The 13,512-nt window shown below is 32.9% G+C and overlaps 1 protein-coding gene and 1 long non-coding RNA gene across 2 annotated transcripts; one reads left to right on the forward strand and one right to left on the reverse strand.

Moving 5' to 3' along the window:
• LOC132740212 (uncharacterized) lies at positions 1-1,917 on the forward strand. The gene is made up of 2 exons (XR_009627121.1): positions 1-71; positions 106-1,917. It is a non-coding gene; the product is annotated as an uncharacterized LOC132740212 (long non-coding RNA).
• LOC132740200 (uncharacterized) lies at positions 1,801-3,959 on the reverse strand. Its single transcript, XM_060728061.1, has 2 exons — positions 3,719-3,959; positions 1,801-2,122 (listed from the first exon to the last, which is right to left on the reverse strand). Exons 1-2 carry the CDS (start codon positions 3,815-3,817, stop codon positions 1,862-1,864), a joined length of 360 nt encoding a protein of 119 aa, XP_060584044.1. The 5' UTR covers positions 3,818-3,959; the 3' UTR covers positions 1,801-1,861.
• Positions 3,960-13,512: the final 9,553 nt, after the last annotated feature.

Below are 13,512 nucleotides of genomic sequence, written 5' to 3' on the forward strand. Positions count from 1 at the left end.
GGGTCAGATCCTGCCGCCCCTGTAAACACTCTATCAAAATATTTTAATATTTCAACACGAATGGGACATCTGTTTCAACTGGGACATAGTTATCTTATGTCCCAGGTTACAACGATAAAACTGGTAAATAAAATAGCAGGTTTTTGTCGGGTTTTACAACGCACCAACACTGTAAAGGTCATTATAGCGACTTTCAATCTTTACTGATGGAGGAGGACTTCAGGTGACCCTCCATGCAGTATTTTAGACACGTACGAACACCCAAGTAGAAACACCGCCGTTCGTAAGCTTGCTGGAGAGCTCCCACACATGAAAGAATCCAGTCCCTGGCGGGATTCGACCCCACAACAGTGAGGGGCACGTGGTTTGAAATCAACGACCTTAACAGCTCAATTAAACCGAGTAATAAAACATCGCATGTTATCTGAGAGGAATGTGTGACACTGAGGATATCTTTGCACGTCAGCATCATGATTGAGTGTGTCTAAGGGGAAGGTACAGTTGAAACAGGGCACGTAACAATGGGATAGTCATTTTAAATAATAGCATCCCTGCGAAAATACATAAGGGTATTACCGCTTGTATAAATCGTACCAGTGCTTCTCCCAAGAGTCCGGCTAATTCGGCATTGGGTGTTATTTGAATGTATAGTATGTTCGAATCTTAGGGAAACATTATTCTTCATATTTCTTCTTTTTGTATTTTATTTTGCGAAATTTCGGCAATGAGTGTTATTAAGAAAAATATTGAATATATCAGTATGCTTATAATTTTTTCAATAAATTCTAAACTAGAAATTGTCACTAGTACCGAATACCCCGACACGTGCTTGTCGTTATAGGGTAATGTCTCGGACAAAGTTCAAAAAGTAAACTTAACAAAGGGCAATAACTCAAAAATTAGGCAGAACGGATTTAAGGTTCTTTTGCACTGCACTTTTACTCAATGAGATCTATCAACCTACAAAATTTGAAGTTGATATCTCCTGTGTATTTTGAGATATATCCCGGACAAGAAATTCCGCAACGGACCGACCGACCAACCAACTGACCACGAACTGACTAACACGTCGTTTGATGAAATTTCTAACTAAACGTGTATATATTTTTCTCACCGGTAAAGGGACACAACTACGATTTTTGACATGAAGAATCTGGAAATTTGTTTTCAGGATTTGTGTACCATTTCATGTAGGTCTGGACCAATAACGAGCGCACGAAATTAACATTTTTTCGTATTTTATTCCAGTTAATTATCCGTATACCACTATTAACGTGCCAGCTATTATCCTTTCTTACTTTTATTTTTATGCCTCTGAAATGTTCTTCTCTTTTTTAGAATGTGTACACATGGGTTTTGTAACATTTTAAAAATAATGGTTTAGAGAGCATGTTTAATGCTAATCGCCTGAAGAAAGAAGCGCTGAATATGAAATTATTTATCAAAAAAGTAGCAAAACGTAATCAATCATACAATATACTATATAACACTACTAATTGTCAAAAGGCATAAGAAGCTAAAAAAGTTTCATGAGTAATATGTTTGAAACTATAGCATGACAACAAAAATAAAAAAGCTTTTTTTTTTGAGAAATAAAAATAAAAGCATGTTTTGGGCATAAAAATTGCAATTTAAAATAAATTTATATAATTATCATTTTTAACATGAATTTAGTAATTGTTATTTTTTTGTTGTTGTGTTTTGGATATCAACCCAAAATAGCTTATTTGTTTTGTTGGGTTTTCTTGCTGTTGTTGTTGTTGCTATTGTTGTTGTTGTTGATGATGATAATGCTGGTGCTGTTGTTGTTTTTTTTCTTGGTGATATGTTGTTGTTGCTTTTATTGTCTGTTCTCTGTCGTTTAAACATTTCCAGCAATCCTTTGTTGGAAGTCCACAGTAAGGTGAACATTAGCCAGCCCCCTCAGTGTTTTCAAGTAGTCAAAACTGTTCTTATGTTCTGTAGAGTTTATACCTAGGCTGGTATACAATTGTTTAAGACCTGATCCTCGAGCTGTCTCTATAGTGTTCGTATAGTCCGCCTCTGATACAACTTTAATTTTCTGTGACTGGGATGTTGCAGTTTCTCTTATCTCCTTGGCTTGGTTCTTAATTTCAGCAACCTGAAAGTTTGAAAAGTAAGTGTTTAGATTATTTGTGTATTGAACATCTCTATAAAACACTATAATCATAGCGTTTAGATGCCAAAAAATTTACATTATGCTCCTTGGCAACTATAATTTGTAACAACATGGTCCAGTCTTCGCGGAAGTGCGGGGATAGCAGACCAAATGAGCTGAAAATAAAAACCCCGCTGGCAACCAAATAAAACCATCCGCAACACAGACACACTTCCGGTTCAATGAAGCGTTTTCTAGTGCCAAAAAATGCGGGAATATTTCCAACTAGCTGTTGATTTAATCATCAGATTGGTCTTTCAAAATCGAAAAAAAATCCCCACTATTCCCTAAGATTTGTATGTCTGGAATTACAATGTAGTAGAACATTTGTACATTTGTATTTGCGTTTTCAAGACAAAATGATTGATCAATGTTTATATAATTATATACATCGAGAGTTAAGAGTTAACCGCAAAACTGTTGTAAGTCCTTCTCTATTTCATACTTTTTTTTTGGTTGTTGTTGTTGTATTTGTTGTTGTTGTTGTTGTTGTCGTCGTCAGACTAATATGGCAGACTAGTGTCTAGTGTCTATTATAATGTATCCTTTCATATATTCAACCCACACAATAAAATATTAGAGGTCTACATGTATCATGTACGTAGGAATATAAAGATTGTGAAAACAGCGCAAAACAGTTTCACTTTAAATTCAACATAAGCAGAAAGCTAACAGTGTACTGAAACAATTCCTATTGTATAAGTAATAGAAAGAGCATCGAAACACGAGGCTATTTGATTTGTACGAGGGGGCGTAGCCCCCGAGTATAAATCAGATTGCCGAGTGTTTTGATGTTCTTTCTCTTTTGTATCATAGTCAAACATAAAACCACGTTCCCTGATACCACAATATGAAACCCCACAAAAAAGTAACCAATAAAGGAGCATCTGAATATGATATTTCCATCGGAATCCGTTTATCTGTCGTCACAAAATGTAAACCCAGACAAAATGAACCATCAATGAGCATGCTCTTGAGTGCGGGTAACTTCTACCTGCACCCCAGTTAACGCACTGTGCATGTATATGTATACGATTTAACTCTGTCACATTTTCAACAGAAATGTCCCAAAACTATGATACAATCTCGTTTGTATCATAACACGTTCCCTGATACCACAACATGAAACCCCACAAAAAATAACCAATGAACGAGCATCTGAATATGATATTTCCATCGCTATCCCTTTCTCTGTCGTCACAATATGTAAACCCCGGACAAAATGAACCAATCAATGGGCATGCTCTGGAGTGCGGGTAACTAATACCTGCACTCCAGTTAACGCACTGTGCATGTATGTGTGTACGATTTAACTCTGTCACATATTCAACAGAAAGGTCCCCAAACTATGATACAATCTCTCTCTTATTCAATCAAAATTACCACTTTTATTTTTAAAAACCACACTGCTGACTTGGAGAAAACTCGAAGAATATACATATACTCGTAGATAGAAAAGTAAAGACTGCAGTATGCCGTCCTACAATTGACTGAAGTGCTAAGTTGTATTTAATAAAGAGAAATTAACCAGAAACTTACCATTCCTGCCGATTGTGTCCGAATAACTGTTGCAGTCTGCACGTGTTTCTCGCGTAAATTTTTCTCAACAAGAAGTAGATTCTCCATCATCCTCTCCATGACTTCATTAGTTATGATAATATTTGTCAGCTGAAAATATTTCACATCGACGTTCAAACCCTTGTCTTCATCCTTGCATTTTGTCCTCGGCTTACATCCAGCTGGGCATGCTTATTAAAATGTAATAAAAATAAAACAGCATTAATACACTGTATCTGATTTATAATTATATCCCAGTTAATCAATTTAAAAGTTTATAAACATTTAGCAAAAACATTAATTTTGTCTTTGGCCATTTACAATATGGCATAGACAATACATGTTAAGGTAAAACGCAACACTTTGCTAACTTTCGAGTAGCGTCTTGAAAATTGGCATGCAAAAAAATTGAACATATTTCTGATTGGATTTCGTTGATTTTATTTCAATAGTTTCAGCCAATTTTTGTACACACGACGTCAAAGTTGACCATCAAAGCCCGTTTTTGAACATGACGTCGTTGCGTATCCTTTGCAACTGTTACGGGTATTTCAACGCCATTGGCGGACAAAATATCTTAAATCCTACAGCATTCGACGGAAATTATTTTTTCTTTTAAGCAGATATAAAATTTATTGTTTTACGCCGAAAATTGTTTGAGTAATGGAAAGAAAATTGTCAATTTTGTGTAAAATTTGACGTTCAGTTTAGCCGCAATTTTCGGCTTTAAGGCGGCTTATTAAAAAATTCCTGAAATAAATTTTTGATTTTTTTCTTTAAACGTCCTTTAAAATGTATACTTAGTCAAAATAACTAAAAAATTAGGGCGTCACCGACTCAAATGTTTCAGTACACGTGATTGGAGAGGTCATCAGACCTCTCCACAGTGTTCAGACTGATTACTGGCGGCATCCATTTTTTGCGTATCTGATTGTAGTGAATGAATCTCTTTTAAAGCGTAAAATCATTAGGAGCAGTCTACAAAAATTGTTTTGTGCATGCTCCGTTTCAAAATACGAATTAACTTAAACGAAAAATTAACATCAGTGTGAACAAATCGGTACATAGGAAAATCGGAAAATATCATTCACGTTATTTAGTGCTACATGGATGTTTCATTCCGTTTTAATCTTTTAAACTGTATAAATCGATTACCGTATTGTTTTCTGAATAGCGTTTTACTATTTCATGTTCCGATAAATAATAACAGTGAACAGTATAGCTACAATATCACCATGCACTATTATATGGCCGAGTGAACCGTGTACCGAAACTTTGCTGCTCCCGGTATGACTAAATAACGCAACGGAGATTATTTTGCGCAAATGGTACAAATTTTACTCAAGTTGGTTTTTCTTCAAATATTATGGTTGGAGGCATGCAGCTGCCAATCAAATGATATTAACATTTTTTATGTAAATCCTGGGCTTAAAATTGTTTGATTAACATACTTTATGTCCGTTTTAGAAAATATAGAGGAAATTTAAAAAATCTTCCAAAAAGAGCAAAAAAACCCTCGCAGCTTTTTTTTAAAAAGGGAAACCCAAAATTTTTTATTTTTTATTTAAAATGTAAAAATGAAAAAAAAATTTAATGGTTTGGGCCGTTGATCCCCACCGGGCACTTTCATTGGGTGCCCATCTGACGTTTTAAAATCCCATCAAAAAGACATACTGCCTGTCCAAAATTTTGAAGTTAATTCCATTTTTTAAATTAATAATGTTTAATTTTTCTGTATTATAAATTTGTTTTTAAAGAATTTTTCTTGGGATGTTTTTATTTCCGTAAGTGAACGGTTGTTTTCAAAAAAAACCGACCCAATAGATGAGGCAAATAACCCATATATAGGGTTAAAGCCTGTTTAAAAAAACCCTTTAAAAACCTTTAAAATTTTTGGAATAAAAACCCCAAAATTTTTTTTGTTTTAAAAAACAAAACAACAAAAGTCAGGGGAGTCTTTTAAGCCCACAATTTCCCCCATCAAAAACAAAAAGATGAAAAAAAGGAAATTTCCCCTTCATAGTGTGTTTGGGGAAAAAAATATTTAATAATTTAAAGCCAAATTCCTAATTTAATTTCCAAAAAATTTAAATGAAAATTTAAAAGTTGTTTTTTTTTTTGTTTGCTTTTTTTGTTTTAAAAAATTTTTTTGTTTTTAAAAAAAAAGGAAAAAGGTTTTTTCCCTAAAAAACAATAATAAAAAAATGTCCCCTAAAATTGCAAAAAACCCAAAATTTTTATTAAATTTTCCCCATTTAAAACCTTTCTAAAAAATTTGCAAAAAAAAAAACAAAAATTTTTTTAAAATTAACTTTTGAAATGTGAAAAAATGCAAAGTAAATAAAATTTAGAATAGGGAAAGAGGCCAACTTTTTCGAAATGACGGCCCTGTAATATAGCGTCCTTTTAAATTCCCAAAGATTGCGTAATAAACAAAAAAAAAAGGGGAGACCATTTAAAGAAAATTATGGTTTCTTTTGACATAATTTTAGTTTAAAAAAACAAATTTTGGTTTAAAATGTTGAAGAAAGAATAATGTAGCCCCCTTTAATTTAAAATTTTAAAAAAAGAAACAATTTTTTGGGGTTTTAGCCCTTTTATTCTTTTAGAGGAAACACCCTTTTGCAGGAAAAATCAATTTTTAAAGGGAGGATTAAGGGGCCAAATTTCCCCATAATTTTAAGCCTATGAGGAAATCAATGCCCCAGGTCCCCGACCCCCTTTAAATTTTTGAATAAAAAAAATCAAAAAAGTAAAATTTTTTAAAAAATTAAAGTACACCCGGGGGGGGAAATTGGGGGGGTTTCCATCTTTTTAAATTTTTTGCATCCGGTCTTTTTTTTAGTTCCCCCCCCTCCGTTTTAAAGTACCCCTTTTAAATTTTAACTTTCTCGATTTCATGGGGTTTCCTTTATTTTAATTTATTTTTTTTTAAGAAGGAAATTTTCCACCCTGGGGGTATTTTTCCCTAAAAATTTTTTTATTCAAAGGGAAAAACAGTTTTAATTTACAAAAAACAGGGAAAAAAATCCCATCTTTTGCGCCCTTTAAACCCCTGGGCCCTTTTTTAAATTAAACGTGGATTTAAAAGAAATTAAATTAAATTAAAAAACCCCAAAAAAAAACAAATTTGATTTTTAAAAATTTTTTTTTGCTTTAAAATGGAAAAAAAAAAACGCCCCCTTTTCCCATTTTTAAACTTTTTTTAAAAACTCCCCTTTAAATGACGTTAAAAATGGCCCTTTTAATTTTTTTGATCCCCAAAATTTTCAAAAAATAATTTAAAGGAAACATTCATTTAAATTAAAAACTGTCCCCTTCGTTCTGAGCTCGGATTACACTCGACAAACTTGTCTCTTTCCGTTATAAATTGCAGTATTCTAAGGAGGAACGTTAGGTTTGGCTCTACACGAAAACCTTTCGGAAAAAGTTTACCGAAATTTTTTACGAAGCTATTACCATAAGTTGCATCTACAGCACTTGTTTTCATGAACGTCCTCGTAGTAAATATCGTATGCTGCGTTTGCAGCAATGGGGTAACTCATCCCGGCCGCAGAAAGTAAACTGCATATGTGCAGTAAGTGGACACCTGTGTATTATATTAAAAAAAATGCTATACTACATAGAAAATATGAGATATTGCCAATATGTTAAACTATTTGAAACAGTTTGGACAAAGAAATACTGGGTAATTGACAAAATGTTCATTTTTGAACGAAGATCAAGGGGACGGGGAAACCACTGAAAACCATTTAACTAAAAAATAATGGGGCCCTGGAAAAACTGTTTCGTTTAATTGCAAATTTTTTAATTAGGAAAAAGGTTTTTGGGGTAAAAAAATACAATCATGTCTTAGAAAAATTTTAACAAAAAAGGTTTTCTTAGTTAAGGGATAAATTTACTAAATTTTTCATAAAATTTAAGGGATTTCCTTTTTAAAAACTGAACTTTTTTAAAAAATTTTTACTTTTGTTTAACCCAAATTTACCAAAAAAAAAGTTTAAAATTTTATTACAAAATAATAAAAAAATTTTTGAAAAAAAAATATCTAAAACCTTCCTAAACAAAAAGTTTTATTAAAAAATCAATGAAAAAAATGCTAATGAAAATTATAACAATATTTTTTTTATAAAAGCAATTTAATTCAGAAAAAAACTAAAAAAGTGAAATTAAGATTTACATGGCTAATAAGAATTATGAATAAACAAATTGGATATGTTTGGCAATTAAGTAGCAAGTTTGAAAAATTAGAAAAAAAAGATGCATTCGACTTTGAAGAAGATCCAATGGAAAAGAGATAAAATATGCAGATTTTCGTGTTAAAATGTTAAAAATAGCCAGAAAAAGAAATGAAGAAAAAGTAAGAAGATCCGAAAAAACAGTTGGCATTGACAGAAGCCAATGTTCGAAAGATAAAAATGATTGATATTTTTGTCAAAAAATACCATCCACCACTGCTTTTAAAATTGTTGCAAAGTGTTAGTGATAAGTCATACAAATTTTTAAACAATTGTGGAAAAATGCTTACTTCTAGTTATGGGTCTGCTGTAAACACTCGATATTTGGTTTCAAGATCAAAGGGGTGATGTGCCCACGGCCCCCTGTGAACTTCTTAAACTCATATAATTTGGCTCCAAGGGAAATGTTTTCCCCCTGTGAAACACTTTTCTCGTATCCCCAAACCTTGCTCCGCGCCTTTGCCAAAACCCCTACTGTAAAAAATATGTACACGTATTAGAATACAAAAAAGCCCTTTTTTAAAAAAAATTTTTGGGTTTAGGGGTTTCCCGTTTTAAATATCCTTTTTTTATCCCCCGTTTTAATTTTTTCTATTTGTAAGCCCGTTTTGTAAAAAGCCCCAAATAGCACCAAAAAACAGGGGGGGGCCGATGGGCCCCGGGGCCCCAAATTTTTCCTAAAAAAAAAATTGAAAAGAGTTTATTTTTAATGACTTAAAAAAAAATTTTATCTTACAACTAAACTGTGAGTTCAAATTTAAATAGCACAACTAAAATGTGGTAAAATTTAAATTCAATTTTTAAAATTTAAAATTGGGTTTTTTGCCAAAACTGTAATTTTTAAAAAACTATATACTATAACAAAAATTTTAAAAAATTGATTCCAATGGCTACAATTTAAACATTAAGTTGGGTTTAAATTTTTCAATTAAAAAAATTGGTTATTTTTAAAGGCCCCAAAAACGAAAACATTTAAGTTGGATTTTAATGGGTAAAAATAACTGGGGAGGTTTAATTTTTAAAATTTCTTTCAAAATAAATTAAAGGGTTTATTCAATGGGCTAAAAACCCTTTTTAAATGTAGGGGAATTTAATAAACTTTCAAAATTTTAAAAGTGAGGGTTTTTTTCAAAAGGAAATGCAGCTTTTTGGGGTTTTATTAAAATATAACTAATCATTGGAAAAAGACCCTTTAATGCCTTAGAAACTAAAAAATGTGGAAATTGGAAAACAAATTGATTTTTAATTTTATTGAACGTTTTTTATTAAAAACTAACTTCAAATGTGAGTTTATTTAATATCAACAACTAATTAATATCCCCTTGAAATTTCAACTAAAATCTTTTTAAATCTTAACCCGTGATCGCCCTTAAAATTTTGTTTTTTATTAATGGGGTTCCAAAAATAAAGGGATTTAATTTTCTCAATGACTACAACTACATTTTTGGTTAATTCAATGGCTAGGGCTTAACTGTGAGTTGTTCCAATAGATACAACTAAACTGTGAGTTTATTCAAAGACTACAGCTAAACTGTAAGATTATTCAATGACTACAGCTCAACTGTGAGTTGATTCAATGGCTATAGCTAAACTATGAGTTGATTAAATGACTACAACTTAACTGTGAGTTGATTCAATGACTACAACTTAACTGTGAGTTCATTCAATGGCTACAACACTGAGATTTAAATGCAGTTTCCTCATTTTTACATTTTTGTGTTTGTTCGATTGATTTTATATTTAGATTAATTTGTACTTCTGTCATATTTTCTTGTCTGCGCATGCCTTTTTTCTTCCTAATTCATCAATTTAACTTTTTTAATGTGCGTTATAAAGGAATAAATCAGCTTAAAGACACAGACATATATCTTTTTTGCCTTGGGGTTTAATTTTATTGGGGAAAAAAAAACTTATTAAACCCAAAAAATCACGTTTGTTTTTTTAAAAATATTTAAAAAGGAAAAGGGGAACAGTATTTTTAAAAAACGAAAACCCACTGCATTTGGTAGCAAAAGGAAAAACTCATAGTTAATATACAATCTAACAATGTAGGGGAGTTTTTACTTTATGTAAATTGCCCCCAACTTTAAAACAGGGAAAAAGGATTTTCCAAACAAAGAAGGGTGTTTTAAAATTCACTTTTTTATAAAAAATTTCCTTTCAAAAATTAAAAGGGAATTTACAGCTAACAAGTATTGTAAAAGTTTGGTTTGAAAAAACCTGGAAAAACCCGTTTTTTTTTTAACCCCAGAATTTTAAAAATCAATGAGTAATTTATTTTACACAAAAGCTAAAAGCAATATTAACCCAAATAAAGTCATGGTGTATTCTTATTTTGCTTTTAATTCATTTACAAACACTTGTTATATGACCCAGAATCAGCTGACGTAAGGTTATACATGTGTATAATCAACAACCATTTATTCACGTTCCTTTTTTGTTTTAAAAGTTTTTACTTAACTATAGCCAACTATTTTACTGCACTAGTGTTTTCTTTGACTGGATAAAGATAAATTCATACCCTTGCAAGTGTGTATATCAATTATATAATCAAAGAAAATCTTCGCAAATTAACCCCTTTCCACCGAAAAGGGAGGATAAATGCATTTCATACCAGAAACAAATTTTCAAGAGTTGTCTCTCTTGTTATGAAGAACTCCTATAAGGTGAAAACTAGTTAGTGATGACAAGATATTCATTTCGACTATGTCTTATATATTGATTTCCCTGAGTGGATGTCAGTGTCGGCGAAACGTGCCATGTATTCGGTATATAAACTCAGACCATTAAAATGTGTACAGTCACTTTTTTCTCTTTTGAATTGAAAAGTAAGGTGAGCTGCAAATCAAACAAACAAAACAAAAACTATGTTTACTAAGATAGTTTTGTCATCTCTCGGAAACATTAAAAACAGCAAAATTATATGAAAATTGCAGACTCGGTTTGATTGAGTCTGTACATGAGGGATAATGAAAAAGTGCAACATCCCTCACGCCCCCTAGCACCGGCTTGAGACGGTACTCAATTCTAAACACTTAAAAGTGGTGGACTCAATGATCCCGAAGGACTAGAGAAATATAACAACATTGATGTGAAGTACTGGGCGACTTTTTACGGCTCCCACATGGCACTTAAAACTTGCTGTTGTGAAACATTTTGAAAACTAATAACATGATGAATACAATAAGGTGACACTATTTATAGAACAGATGTAGATGTATCCCCATACCACTTAGCTCAATAGGAATGTAATTACAGCCCAGCTGTCGCAGGTTCGATCCTCGGATAAGGCGTAAATACTCCGTGATAATTGATCTTGGGACATTGAGTCTAATGGTAATTTGTTTCTCGGCGCTGATTCAGAAATCGTGTGGGATTAGCTAGTAGTCGGTCAATGGCGTATAAATTGGTAAATACTGGTTGGTTATCTAGGGAAGTCTGTAAGGTGGACTATCCGAGCCTAGATATGACCGAGCCTAGATATGATCGAATATATGTTAAAATAGGCCATGATAGGCGTTAAACCAAAACAAAATAAACGTTAACAGTACAAACCTCGTCATATTCCAATGTGACAAAGCTGAGTGGTAAAACTATCACTAGCAAAAGAATCACTGCCGCTACAACAGATCCGACCACACATATCAAACATGTGTTCTCTCCCATTATTGTTCTCACCTCTTACGTTTAGAACTCTCTCTATAAAATTAGATAAATTTATCCTTTCTTAATGCCCCTAATACTTAATTGCGCTATTTACGTGTATGGAGAGTTGTACTTCCGTCTATCAAAACTCAAATCAGTTCTATATTTATGGTGGCCGGTTGCGGCCATTTCAAACCCGCGAGTAATTTTATCGTTTTATTATAATATGTCGCGGGCAACTTACAAACTCGAGAGATTTTCTTCCAGAATCGTACAAAATGCCGTGGGGAACATTTAAATATCGACATCTTATAACAGTTGTTGGAAACAGCAAGTAACAATTCCACTCCAGTGGCCAGAAGCGTCCATGGTTTTATATGTTATCCTTCCTTTGTCTATAAAAGTCAAGGAACAGGAAAAAACCTTGACGTTTTTGCTGTAGAAACTGTAGAAATTCTACAAAAAGCAAAGGAAAAAATTTCAAGGCTGCAACTTTAAGAAAAATTTTTTTTTTTCAACAACGGTGTCATAAAACATTGCAATTTGTAATAGCAATTTTCAGCCGCAACTTTTTTAAAAGAGACATTTTCCGGCATTAACAGTCGAGGCTTATTTCTAAAACTCGACATTTTACAAGGTGTGCATCAAAACACAGTTTACTATGTAGACAGAAAATGCCGCGGTTTCTTTTCTAAAACTCGGCTTTTTACGACAGATGTGTGACAGAAAAGCTCGAGAGTTTCTTGTGATAAGCCGCGACATTTTATACAATTTCGGATGCGACATTTTATAAACTGACGGAAAAAAATTATCGCAGCTTTAGAATGGACGCTACCGGCCACCATATATATTGAATAAATATCAAACATTTATCAAGATGCAATTTCCGTAACGGAAAACAATACTCGTTTGGACAGCCAAATCAATTGATTTGAAAACTTATTGCTATCGGGATGTTTAGTGAAAAAAAATATATATCTTAACAGTTGTCATGTGTTTAAGAAAACAAAAGCACGTGCCAAGGTACTGGGCAGGGTTATACTACAACCATTAAACGAATGTTGCATATTCGACCTACGCTTGGAGATTCCGACGTCACAGTTTATTTCATACATAACTTCCGGTCGGAGAGCGCAATGGTCTTCTGATTTGCGAGATCAAACTCAGAATGGCGGTGCTAAGTGTTTCGGATGAGACTTGAGAACCAGGCCCTTTGTTCTGTTGTTAAATGTGAGTAATGGAGTATTTTCTGTATAAACTTCACTACATTCCTCCAACAAATAAAGATACAGTTGTAGCAACGCTATATGTCGCAACGCCGCTATATGTCGCAACTAACGCTAAATGTCGCAACGCTGACGCTATATGTCGCAATCGCCTACCGCTAAATGTCGCAACGTTGCCGCTATATGTCGCACAAAAATCGATTGCCGCTAAATGTCGCAACCCCTTGACGCTAAATGTCGCACTTGGTAGGAAAGTAACAGATCGAACTGAAACAAAAAGTAAGTGTTAAAACATTTAAAGTTTATACCATTTACACATGAAAACATATCCTAGTAAGCAAACAAAATTTGTATTTCGCGGTCTATGGCAAAAACCTTATATGGCCATATAAACGGTTTTTATTTGTTTGGGTCGTCCTTCCCTTTATATGTACACTAACGCCGAAAAATTCAGGGAGATCAATGCGTAAAGATTGTCAAATGACAGGCCCATTAATGTTCAAGCAAAGTAGTTCCCGATTGGTCGAAGATTTCTAATATTGTTTCATTCTTTATAGATATACATGCATACAGTAAGCTCCATGTGTTAAACAACAGGTGATAAGAGTTACAAACCCTAATTTAGAATAATATGGTTTTCTTCAGGCCGATAACATATATATAAAAT

Source organism: Ruditapes philippinarum, unplaced genomic scaffold (genome assembly GCF_026571515.1).
Source record: "Ruditapes philippinarum isolate M1 unplaced genomic scaffold, ASM2657151v2 ctg4395_1_1_1_1, whole genome shotgun sequence".
NCBI lineage: Eukaryota > Metazoa > Mollusca > Bivalvia > Venerida > Veneridae > Ruditapes > Ruditapes philippinarum.